General features: G+C 41.3%; 2 protein-coding genes across 3 annotated transcripts; one reads left to right on the forward strand and one right to left on the reverse strand.

The window, feature by feature from the left end:
* Positions 1-120: 120 nt before the first annotated feature.
* ognb (osteoglycin, paralog b) lies at positions 121-3,716 on the reverse strand. Of its 2 annotated transcripts, XM_061831335.1 has the most exons (6): positions 3,629-3,716; positions 1,928-1,962; positions 1,767-1,835; positions 1,390-1,555; positions 1,102-1,304; positions 121-249 (listed from the first exon to the last, which is right to left on the reverse strand). In XM_061831335.1, coding segments are annotated over exons 1-6 (555 nt in total). In that variant the 5' UTR covers positions 3,630-3,716; the 3' UTR covers positions 121-168. The 2 variants fall into 2 exon arrangements, 1 of the variants encoding a protein (XP_061687319.1); XR_009796651.1 differs by having other exon boundaries at positions 121-1,555; positions 1,772-1,835; positions 3,629-3,652.
* LOC133506931 (14-3-3 protein beta/alpha-1) lies at positions 3,705-12,049 on the forward strand. Its single transcript, XM_061831320.1, has 6 exons — positions 3,705-3,859; positions 6,260-6,556; positions 6,637-6,760; positions 6,949-7,112; positions 10,378-10,473; positions 10,562-12,049. The coding sequence occupies exons 2-6, from the start codon at positions 6,263-6,265 to the stop codon at positions 10,616-10,618; spliced, it is 735 nt and encodes a 244-aa protein (XP_061687304.1). The 5' UTR covers positions 3,705-3,859; positions 6,260-6,262; the 3' UTR covers positions 10,619-12,049.
* The last annotated feature ends 232 nt before the right edge of the window (positions 12,050-12,281 follow it).

A 12,281-nucleotide genomic window follows, 5' to 3' on the forward strand; every position in this document is an offset into this window, starting at 1 on the left:
AACACAAGCATTAGCTATATAAAAGTGTAACCTTTTGACTAATTGTTAGTTCTTCTATAAAAAGCGCACTTTGGTTATTTCAGTTGTACCATCCGATTGGAAGACTGGCAGACAGATGAAACTGTAAGGGTGCTTCCACAGCTGGAGAGGGTTCCCATCCAGTCTCACTTAATGCATGTTAGCGCGAATATAGTAACTGGTGTTTCCTTGGCAGAATGTCTTATCTGTCACTGTTTTGATCTTGTTGTCCTGGAGGAGACACAGAAACTAATCACAAATCCACAGCTGACTTGACTTTAAATGTGTAAAGTCTGTCACAATCTATTCCAGTATGCTTCCTTCACCCAAACAGATCTTCATTCCTTTCCTTTCCAGTGCGTGCCTCCATCTTTCTAATTCATCTGCGAACATCATGGTCCAAGAGGATTCCAGTCTAACCTAATCTATCAGCCTATCCATTACTGCCGCAAACAGAAAGGGGCTCAGAGCGGATCCCTGATGCAGTCCCACCTCCACCTTAAATTCTTCTGACACACGTCCGGCACGTCTCACCACTGTTCTGCTGCCCTCATACATGTCCTGTACTATTCTAACATATTTCTCCTCCACACCGGACTTGCGCATGCAGTACCACAGTTCCTCTCTTGGTACTCTGTCATAGGCTTTCTCTAGGTCTACAAAGACACAATGTAGCGGCTTCTGACCTTCTCTGTACTTTTCCACAAGCATCCTCAAGGGAAATAATGCATCTGTGGTACTTTACCTAAACAGGTACCTGTCCCAATTTCTGCACCACTTATTCTGTTCAGAGTCTGGCCCCATGACAGAGTTTACCTTGGCAACCGAATTGACTAAATACACCCATGGAATGATTTTGGCAACTATAAGAAGCTCCACTTTACAAGAACTCACATTTAGGTGTACAGTGTGAAGAGACTCTGTCAGCTCATTGTTTCCAAGGTAAAGACAAGCCAGTCTTATGAGTTTCTGCAACAAAGACGCCCTATTTAATGTATTTTGGTCAATAGAGTCCGACAAACCTGCAGCTGTTTTACTTATTTATACTTATGAATGCAAGAAGTGGGTTTAGATGGTTACTACCTTGAAAGCAGTGGACTTTACACCTTGTGTTGTAAGCTTATTGAAGTTGGCATTGGAAGAAGTAAGCCTGACAGGACGTGTGGGCAGTTTAGTCAGCCTGTTGTGTGAAAGATTGAGCTCCTCGAAATTTGCAAGTCTGGAAAAAGCCCCGTCCTCTAGCTCCGCGATGAGATTCCAACTTAGGTCAATTGTTTTCAGTGAGACTGGAAAAAAGTAGAGGCTTTGGAAAGAGACAAAAATCACTTCAGACAAGGATTGATTGAAAAAAAAAAAAAACAGTTTACTTACTTGTGTCTGAAAAGTCTTGATTTGTTATTGTGGTGATTTTGTTGAAGCGTGCATAGAGATAAGCCGTTTCCTTTGGCAATGAGGGTACAGCTGACATTTCGGGAGACACGTCCTCACAGTAAACAGATCCACTCAAGCAAACATAACAGTAACCATGTTGGTATGTCTGTTTGTTGGAAACAACAGATCGGTGGATGAATATCCAGTGACGTTTTATACAGCTAAAAGTACACTACACCGACATTTGGGACAAGGACACTTGATCAGGCCCCACATTACATAATATGGGCTTAAGTTGCTTTCACGAATGTGGATACATTCCTTTTCAAGTATTGCATAATCAGCTTCGAAATAGTTGTAAAATAGTTCAGACCAACTTCACCAATGGCCTTAGGAACTACAGCTTGGTCGGTATCCTGGAGGATGTCATGATCATACACGTCACTCTGTGAAAAGAAGTGAAACCTCATATGATCTCAAGCTTCCCAGGTTTGGAGTTTTGTCATAGTCGCTCCAAAAAAAAAAAAAATAAAATTACCTGGACTTTTTCTCCTTTGTTTGATTCAACTCCCACTGTAAAGGACAGTGTACATGAGAGCACTACAGTTATGAAAATTAAAGTCCTTAAAAGCATCATTGTGCCTCGTGAAAAGAAAAAAAAGTGATTTCTGTGCTAGAAACTGAACTGCATGAGAGGTGGAAAATGTTCCACCCAAGTTCTATTAGGCTGTCTGCGTGTTGAGCAAGACAACATTAACTTTAACTCAATAGATGCTGTTTACTCTCTTTTTTTATGCCATTTTGTACAAACAACATAATGTTCATGTTGAAAATGCTTCAAAAGCTACACATGGAAATTTTGATTTGTCCATTTTATTCCCACATTCCACAAACATGCATCTTATATTAATTGGAGACGAAATCAAGGGTGGGTGGGCAAACATTTGTGCTCTGATTTTCTGATATATCCATCCATCCATTTTTTTGAAAATCATCATAAGGGTTGCAGGAGTGCTGGAGCCCATCCCAGCTGTCAATGGGCAGGAGGCTGGGTACACCCTGAACCAGTTGCCGGCCAATCGCAGAGCACATGGAGATAAACAGCTGCACTCACATTCACACCTAGGGGGCAATTTAGAGTGTCCAATTCATGTTGCATGTTTTTGGAATGTGGGAGGAGACCGGAGTGCCTAGAGAAATCCCACACAGGCACAGGGAGAACATGCAAACCACACAGGCGCCGGGATTTGAACCCTAGGCCTCAGAACTGCAAGGCCAACGCTTTACAGCTGACCCACTGTTCCACCCAAGATAGCACCCCATATTGAAGAGAAAACGTCTTGTTTAAATTTCCTTGTATTTATTAAACAATAACAACTGAAATATCACACAGCCCTGGTAAGTATTCAGATCCGTTGCTGTGACTCATAAACAGTATTTAGGGTTTGAATACTTATGTTATACTGTGATATTTTAGTTTTTCTTTTTGAATAAATCTGCACAAAAAATTGTGCTGTGTAGATTAATGAGAAAAAAAATACATCATTTTTGCAAATGGCTGTAATGTAACAAAGAGTGACAAACTTAAGGGGGTGCACCCGATATACGATTATCTGTGCCCTGTGATTGAATGCATTTTGCACATCAAGAGATATTCAAATGTTCTCCCCTCACACACTCGCTTAAAACAAAAGAACAATTCAAATCAGGATATGTAATTATTTACCACGTTTACATTTGCTACTTAGTGTGCTGTGTTTCATTTTCCAAAGAGAACAAACACACACAAACTGACAATATATGACAGGTTCTCCAGTCCAAGACATGTAAGGATCCTTTATTTTTTTCCTATTTAAAGAAATGCTCTTTCTATATTTCCCAACAAACGGTGTTCATTCTTTTTGTGTCAAGAAGCAAATTATTTTAGTCTGTTGAACAAAGTTTTTGGAGTATATTCTCAGGATAACTGAAAACACAAACGTATTTTTTCTGGGAATGCATGGATGGGGTGGGGTTAAAATGTCATCCAATAAAAATAAACAAATAAAAAAAACACAAATTTGTTCTTCATTCCCCACCCCATAAAAGCCCCAACATTAAACAACTCCCTGCTGACCTTGACCTTTGAACTATCGTTGAACTAACGTTCTCACTTGTGCTACAAAGAAAGTAAAATGACGTTCATATGACAAGCGATCTTGTCTCGTGATATTCCCAATCAAAAGAAGAAAAAACTCACTTCATGAAAAGGTGCATATTTGCCCCATTGATTTCCATTTATTAATATTCCTTCATGAGCATCGTAATGCCTTACGTAAGGCAGAAGTTGGCGAGAAAAGAGGAAATGCAAGAAGCCGTCTAACGGAAGTGGTACTGCCCTGAGATATACGCCGAGCGCGACGGGAGGACGGAGGCATTAAAACGACTAACAGAGAGTTGAGAATAATCAGGATTAAAAGTCGCCTATATTGTAAGTGTGTCCAGCTCGCGACTGATCTTTAAAAAAATACTGTAGCAGTGTTCGTTGTCTATTGTGCCGAAACCGATTTACGACGCGTGTCTCCCCCCCCCCTCCGTCGCGGCCAATTGAATGCTTTTTGAGGAGCCATCATATAACGGTACAGCCTAGCTCAGGCTTCGTAAAGGCTAACTAGCGTTGGCATTAGCAAGCTAGGAATGCTAACCCTAGCTCGCTTGTTACGATGCCACCGTCGCTAGCTAGTTCGCTAATGCTAGCGGCTAGCTCGCAGGCGAACGACAGAGCCTCCGTTACGATGCCATGACACTTTGTTCTGACGGGGATTCGCCAGCTATTGCGGGCCGTTTTGTTAAAGCGGACGAATACCCCCCCCCCACGTATTACAATAAGGCCGCCGCTGAGCTTTTCTCTCATTTGAGAATCGTAGTCCACCATTACTGCTCCATTTCGAACACGAATTAGTAAACTCGTAAATGCGTTATTTAAAAAAAAAAAAAGAAAAAAATCCACCCTATTTCTTTGGCCTAGCTAAATGTGCATTGGGCAGACCAGCCGCTTCGCTCGCTGAAAAACATACGAGATGAATTTAAGGCACCTTTGAGATTGGGTGTTCATTATTAAATACACTATGCCAGTGGAAAATTATGAATCCGAATTCGATCGTTAGTACCTGCTAATAAAATGTGTCATTACGCTAGCGCCGTTAGCAACCGTATTGGTAGACAGCAGGGGGGGGGGCGAGATTCGGATGGTTGTGGAAATTTATTTTTCTAATAGCAAAATCCTATTGAGAACGTTCTATGTGTATTTACAATATGAACGATTAATCCTGGATGAGTATTTTTTAACCCAAATTGAGCTCACGGTAAGATATGATTGGAGAGCGGTTGTAATTAGCTTGGGGCTAACCTCAGCAAATGCAAGGTTGACCCACTTGCCAATGGGCCCAGTTTGCGGCGCTCATCCATCCGCACTCTTACGTCCAAATGCCGTCTTTCTCAAATGATATTGCAGCCTTGACAGATTATGTAACATTCAGTTGGGAATATGTAATTTAGTTTATTTGTTGTACAAATGCGTTATTTCCCAACATGTATTGAGCAAAGACACATCTTATATGGAAAAATGTGTTGGCCCACCACCAAATAGAAGGCATAGTGTATAAAGAGATGGGTACCTTTTGCTTGTCATGGTATTGATATATAAACAAATAGCAGGATCATTATAGGCCAAATATGTAAACAACAAAAAAACAAAAACACAAGGACCATTTCACCAGTATCTGAAGCAACTCAAGTACTCCAGCCCCACAAGCTACTGTAACAAAATCTACATTTACAACATAAACTCAAATACAACCTGTCCAGTCGAAACTATATATTTCTGGATTTGTAAATGCAGTGGTGTCTTTAGACAGAAGTTTAATTTGTTTCCTGACAATGCTTGTCACTCAAAAGACTACCTCAAATTGTCTTTACCCTATGGAATGAATCTGTTCCAGCACACCCTCATAAAAAATGTTTTTTTTTTGTTAAATAAGGAAAATAGTACTCAGTCATATTCCATCCATTCATTTTCTTTATCACTTATCCTCATTAGGGTCGAAGGCGTGCTGGAGCATATCCCAATTGTCTTCGGCAGAAGGCAGGTGACACCATGAACTGGTTGCCATCCAATCGCAGGGCACATAGAAAGAAACAACCATTCACACTCATTTGCCACCCTGGGGAATTTAGATTCTTCAATTAACCTACCGTGTATATTTTTGAGATGTGGGAGAGAACCCAGGCAGACATGAGGAGAACATATAAGCGCCTCACAAGCGGGGCCGGGATTTGAATCCCAATCCTCAGAATTGTTAGGCGGATGTGGTAACCAGTTGTCCAGCATGCCACTCTCAATATTACTTTATTGTATAAAAACATCCATCCATCCATTTTATTAGCCGCTTATCCTCACGAAGGTCGTGGTAGCTTTTCAAACATTCTTGGTCTGTTTGAAATACACTGTAATTTTCACTTTAAACTGGGAGTTGTATCAAACATATTGAAGCCTTTTGTGATGAATTGTTCACTATCTGCCAAACTACTGATTATTGAGAAGCGAGTTTAATCGGGTTCACTGCCACCATACAGCTCATGTATCTTACAAATCTAATAAAAAAATTTGCCCAATGACCTCACGGATCTTAAAAATGTATGTTGGGTCACTCATCTCTCAAGGCATCACTGTAGATATTATTCTGTCCGATTGAGTGGAAATACATAATTTCCTGTGGTGGACTTGATTATCCCTCATGGTACAGTGGTTGGAAATCAGTGCTCAGCACGGTATCTTTTCATGATCTCGACATTACTAACTCTGTCTCTGTGCAATCTGTATCTGGTCTAGAAAATGGATAAGAACGACCTGGTACAAAATGCCAAGCTTGCTGAGCAGGCTGAGCGCTATGACGATATGGCTGCAGCCATGAAGAGTGTGACAGAGCAAAGTACGGAGCTGTCAAATGAGGAGCGCAACCTTCTCTCTGTTGCCTACAAGAATGTGGTTGGGGCGCGCCGCTCCTCCTGGCGCGTCATCTCCAGCATTGAGCAGAAGATTGAAGGCAATGACAAGAAGAAGCAGATGGCGCGTGAATATCGGGAGAAGATCGAATCTGAGCTGCAGGAAATCTGCCACGATGTGCTTGTAAGGTTCTATGACTTTTACTTTGTTTGATGGCCAACCAATTGCACAACTGACAATCTCAACATCTTATTTTTTTTCAGGGCCTACTGGACAAGTACCTCATTGTCAATGCAGGTAGCTCTGAAGGCAAAGTGTTTTATCTGAAAATGAAGGGCGACTATTATAGATACCTGTCTGAGGTCGCATCTGGGGACGCTAAGAAGGGTAAGTGAGGACATGATTGACATGAAAGACTTTGTGTACGTGAATGTTGGATGCGACATTGCTTGATACCTTGAAGAGCTAAAAGCTGAGGTGTTGTCAATTTTTAAACAAATTTATGGCAATGTGGTTGATGCCTCTCAACGTTACCACAAATAATTAATATTCATGATATGATTTTATATTTTCAGATACAGTGGATAATTCTCAGCAAGCGTACCAGCAAGCTTTTGACATTAGCAAGGGGGATATGCAGCCAACACACCCAATTCGGCTTGGCCTGGCACTCAACTTCTCTGTTTTCTACTATGAGATCCAGAACAACCCAGAAAAGGCCTGCAGTCTGGCAAAGACGGTGTGAACTCAAGTTTTTAAGAATACCTTTGTTGTCCAACAGACGGACACACGTGCATACACACACACACGCACACACACACACATCGCTGAGATCCGTTACAAGAGCTGAAATGCAAACATGCCTTTACAACAATAATGAGGGGTACTAATTAGAATTATCAATCAGTCGGTCGACTATATAGGCTCAGACTGGGGGTCCAGGTAGCGACAGCCAGTATGTAACTTAATGTCACATACTAAAGAAGTGTTTAAAAAAATGAAAGCTGTCAGTTCAATGATATTATTGTTCTCATTATTGACACTTGTGTAGTCCACTTATTCATCCATCCATTTTCTGAGCCACTTATCCTCACGAGGGTCACAGGAGTGCTGGAGAAAATCCCAGCTGTTATTGAGCAGGAGGCAGGGCACTCCCTGAACTGGTTGCCAGCCAATCGCAGCGCACATGGAGACACACAACAGTTGCACTCACAATCACACCTAGGGGCCATTTAGAGTCTCCAATGAATGCATGTTTTTGGAATATGGGAGGAAACTGGAGTGCCTGGAGAAAACCCACGCAGGCATGGGGAGAACATGCAAACTCCACACAGGCGGGTCCGGGATTGAACCCAGGTCCTCGGAACTGCGAGGCCAATGCTTTACAGCTGCTCCACCCGTGCTGCCCACTGGTGTATTATTATTATTTTTTTTTTATTTAAACTTCATCTCTTCATGTAGTTTTTCAAATTACAAATGTGTCTTGCTGGAGACAGAATCCATCAGTGTCACACACTAAACAGTACTTCACATTTCGCATGTGCATAAACATGATGTGCCGTGTTGATGGAAGTAAATATGTCTCTTGCATAGGTGTGCTCATTATGCATTTGTGGTAATTTCAAGGGTTTTGTCAAACTGGAGGCAACATTTTCTTATATGTAAGAGTTCTAAAACATTTTTTTGGGATCCCGTTTGCCTGTGTAGGTCGAACAGACAGTACAGATGTGTCCCGTTTAATGCCGGAACAGTTTTACTGTGCCTAAGTGAGGTTGTGGGGAGTAGTAAGTTTTTAAGATTGCTCTGAGGTTCTTTGAATTCTAATGGATTTTTCCCAAAAAATTCAGTCAAACAGAACAAAGGTTAAAGAGTGATGGAAAAAGCACAGAGACAGTGGAAAGATAAATACAAGAAGAGAATACAACAACAGACAGGATAGAGGAAAGAAAATGCCGAGTACATTGACACAGATTTGAGTGTTGTATGGGGTAGAAGGAGAGAAGGGGAAGCATGCAGGATAGAGATAGTTATTGAGGATCAAGGCAGCAGCAGCACAACTGAGTTGTGGTTGCAGTGACTATATGAATTCTAAACATTTTTGAAAATAGAGCGCCAGCGAGGTGATCCCCATGAAGTTCGCATAGCTATGAGTTAGTTATTGCACTGGACCCCACCTGAGATTCACCCAGTGGAAGGAACATCAGCCACAACGAGCACTGAGTGGGGCAGTCCAATGGCCCCACTCACCCTCTCCCAAATTGACCCCTCCGTACAGGGCACTTAACCACGCCTCCTGAAGTTACGTCACCCCACGTGTGCTAACCTCAGAAAAACAATTGGCAAAAATGGCGGCGCAGCAAGAAAAGACTAGAGCGAAATTGTCCGATTTACCAGCTGATTTCTCACTCGCATTCTTAGCTAACAGTGAAATATCGTTGAAAAGCAGACAGCAGGGTTCAAGTATTTCAGCGAGGGGTATTTCAATGGTATTTACATGCATATCGACGGAGAAACCATTGATATTAGCGCGAGATCTTTCCCGGAGTCAGAGGAAGACATAGAAGCCACATAATATAATATATTATAATCCAAAGACGAATTAGCCATTGACAGTTCCCTATTTTCGTGTTACATATCACACTTGAGTGCAGAATCTGTACGTGTATCTGTATAGCCGTTTGTTTATGAAGCAAAAGAAGGCGAGGGTTGATTTACGAGTTGTTTCTCTCGTTTTCTTTGTGTAATGTCACGCGCTCCCCTCAATAATTATTCTTGAATTAGTGCCGAACCTACGACAATCACTACTTTATAGTGTCCTCAAAAATCCTTCCTTCAGTCTTGGTGTCTCAGTGCACGTCGAAGGCTTTTAGGACTCGCTAGTCCGGTTTATCTTAGCTCGGTAGCCGCCAACAGAGACACGTTTGTGCAGTCAGATCATCGCAAAATATCGCTTAACACAGATCAAGTGTGTCAATCATTCACACTTAGCTATGTTATGCAAGCGAAGAACTGCTAACTCATTTATATGAGACATGTATTGAAAATCAAATATAGGGCTTACCTTCGTGCAAACATATCTGTTCCGGTTGATTTTAGATGGATTCAGTTGATCATACGATCTTCCACAAAGTTTGATCCATCGAAGACATTTTTCGTACTCGGTCGTCTGTTCCGGTTGATTTTAGATGGATTCAGTTGATCATGCCGTCTTCCACAAAGTTTGATCCATCGAAGACATTTTTCGTACTGGGTCTTCGGTTTTGGAAAGGGTACGAATTGAACTCCACCAACTAGCCTTTCAGGATACCTGTCGTCACTATTATAAAGTCGGTGACTACACCTCTTAACCATATCTATTGTTAAAGAACCCAAATACGCGATAAAACGCTAACAAAAGCTATACTGGACCGTGAAACGTTGTCTGAGGTAATAGCGGATGCCAACAAGGGGCGTGGTTTATACAGATCTCTGGCCTCTGATTGGTCAGCGACGCGGATGACGCAATTTCTACAGAGGGGTCAATTGGCCACCTGGACCTCTTTCAGCTCGCGTTCCCCGTTAGTGGGCCAACAATTTGAGGCTTAGTGAATTGTGGTTCACAATGATAGCAGGATATCAAAGGAATCGAACGCAAGGCCGTTACGATCGCTTGACTTCCGCTAGACGGCGGGATATCTCCACGGACCAATCAGAGCAAAGCTGTTTTCCATATTTAAATTAAGAATAGAAGTGATTCAATCAGAGCTAATCATATTTACACATCTGATAGAGTGTTAATGACAAAAATCAGGCCATCTGAATTGCCAGGTGTAAAAGTCCAATTAGAATTAGTTAGGAAAGGGCATTTGGGATTTTCCACGGCAAATTATATCGCAAACCCATAAAAAGACGTCAACAATTATTGGAAAAAAAATTATACAATGGGACCTTTAACACTATATTTCCAATGTATTTAGAAACCAATTAATTTAGCGTGTTTTTAACGATTTTGTTGCATTTTCCAGGCATTTGATGAAGCCATCGCTGAGCTTGACACTTTGAACGAGGACTCTTACAAAGACAGCACCCTGATCATGCAGTTACTAAGGGACAACTTGACTGTGAGTCCAATCGTCCGTGTTGTTTCCCTCACGTTAGTTTGAAGGTTTGGTGAGACAACTTCCAACTGCGCTTCTTGTGTGTTTGCAGCTGTGGACATCAGAAAACCAGGGAGATGAGGGGGAGACCGGAGAAGGGGAAAACTAATGGAACTGCACTGTTAATCCACCTACACTCTTATCTTAAAACACAGACAGCTTATATACATCCCCCCTTTCCTCCCTCCACTCCATCAGCCCCTCCCTCTTCTGTATGACAAGCAGCCTGAATTGCTCCTGACCAACTAGTTTACCCCTCTCAGTTCACTGTGAGGTGACAGGGTCATTTTCAGTTGTTAGTACCTTCAGTCACTTTGTAGAAACTCGTATTGTTTTCGTTAGCTTTGTGTGTGCGTCTGCACGTTTGTGTGGCGTGAGCGAGTGAGAGTGTAAAAGATATTTTGTGTGTGCGCGCACTTGTGTGAGAGAGATCTTGGGGGGGGGGAGGTGTTGTGAATTTTAATACGCCCTCCAAATTCCTTTGTCCCAGCTAGTTTGTGGCGCACCCCCCCCCCCTTTCCTTTTTTTGTGTTACTTTTATTATTGTGATTCAACATGGTATTTACAGGTTTTATTCTATGGGATTTATTGTATGGTAATTAAACTGGCAAACACTGTGATGGTACGTGTTCCATTTGTTTCACAACCCAAAAGCAGTTTGTGTTTCGACTTTTTTTCCCGGAAACGTACAATCCTCTATTCGATTTACTGCAATTCTGCTGTGGGCTCATACAGAAAGGAGGCAGGCTGTATTGTGACACTGACATCTGAGTGTAATGCGCCTCGATCATGTTCATTAACTTACAAGGGACCCCTCGAGTTTCATATTTCAAGGCTCCCAGAAAGTCATTTTGCCTTTTTCCGGCTTTTACAAACTGAAATGTAGGTTTATCTGGTATTTTGACTCCGTGTTTAAGAAGTGTAACGTTACTGCGGACTATTTTGCAAGATTGACTATCATCTGTATGTAATATCTGAAGTAAACTTAACTTTTTTTTCTTTTTTTTTTTGAATGATTGAATGATTTCTTGTATGAAGCTAGCTTGCTAAATATCTCACGCAAAGTGCTAGTTTTCTCTGGCTTATGTCCATTTTTTTTCCATTTTACAATTGGCATCGACAAATTCGTATGAGTTAATTCGAACTAATAAAGGGTTGAATTCTGATTGAATGACTCCTAAATTGCTTCCTGAATCATATCAAGGTGCCATTTCATCTCATTTGAGGAGCTCAGTGTCACAATACCGTGTATCACCACTACATTCCATATATTGTAGTTGAAGACACCATTCCACGTTATTATGCTGTTTCTTCTGACGATGCTCCAAGGAATTGAAATGTTTTGTTCATTAAAAAAAAAGAAAAAAAAAGTCCATTTAATTCTGCTTGATGAAAATGCCGTTAGTGAATGTGGAACGAAGCCTGTCTGTATATCTGGTATTTACTTGCTTTGTTTTTACTGACAAGTCTTATGGCTAAAAATTGCTTCTGTAACAGTCTATTACCCAGTGCACACACGTGGTTGTGAAAATTTAGAATAGTTCTAAAAAGCAATGACTTGGAGAAAAACAATGGTTGGTGTAATTCTAGCTTTGTGTTTATGTATCTTAAAACCCTTCTAGTTTCACTATACATGTAATACATAGGAACGTGTCAAAGACCATCCAGTGAAATAAAGTTTCGTTTAAGATAATTGTTGTCCTTTTCTAATGTGGTCAAAGCTTCCTAATGTTTGACGTGCAAATTCCGCGAGGGGGCGACTTCGAGTGGTT

Source organism: Syngnathoides biaculeatus, chromosome 2 (genome assembly GCF_019802595.1).
Source record: "Syngnathoides biaculeatus isolate LvHL_M chromosome 2, ASM1980259v1, whole genome shotgun sequence".
Taxonomy (NCBI): Eukaryota; Metazoa; Chordata; class Actinopteri; order Syngnathiformes; family Syngnathidae; genus Syngnathoides; species Syngnathoides biaculeatus.

What these genes read in the sequence shown, in the direction of transcription:
- LOC133506931 (XM_061831320.1), top strand. Translation starts at nt 6,263, where the DNA reads ATGGATAAGAACGACCTGGTACAAAATGCCAAGCTTGCTGAGCAGGCT. An exon ending in AAATCTGCCACGATGTGCTT is followed by an intron (nt 6,557 to 6,636) that starts GTAAGGTTCTAT and finishes ATTTTTTTTCAG; the next exon opens with GGCCTACTGGACAAGTACCT. An exon ending in ATCTGGGGACGCTAAGAAGG is followed by an intron (nt 6,761 to 6,948) that starts GTAAGTGAGGAC and finishes TTATATTTTCAG; the next exon opens with ATACAGTGGATAATTCTCAG.
- ognb (XM_061831335.1), bottom strand. An exon ending in ACAAAGGAGAAAAAGTCCAG is followed by an intron (nt 1,836 to 1,927) that starts GTAATTTTATTT and finishes TTCTTTTCACAG; the next exon opens with AGTGACGTGTATGATCATGA. An exon ending in TTCCTAAGGCCATTGGTGAA is followed by an intron (nt 1,556 to 1,766) that starts GTTGGTCTGAAC and finishes TCCAACAAACAG; the next exon opens with ACATACCAACATGGTTACTG.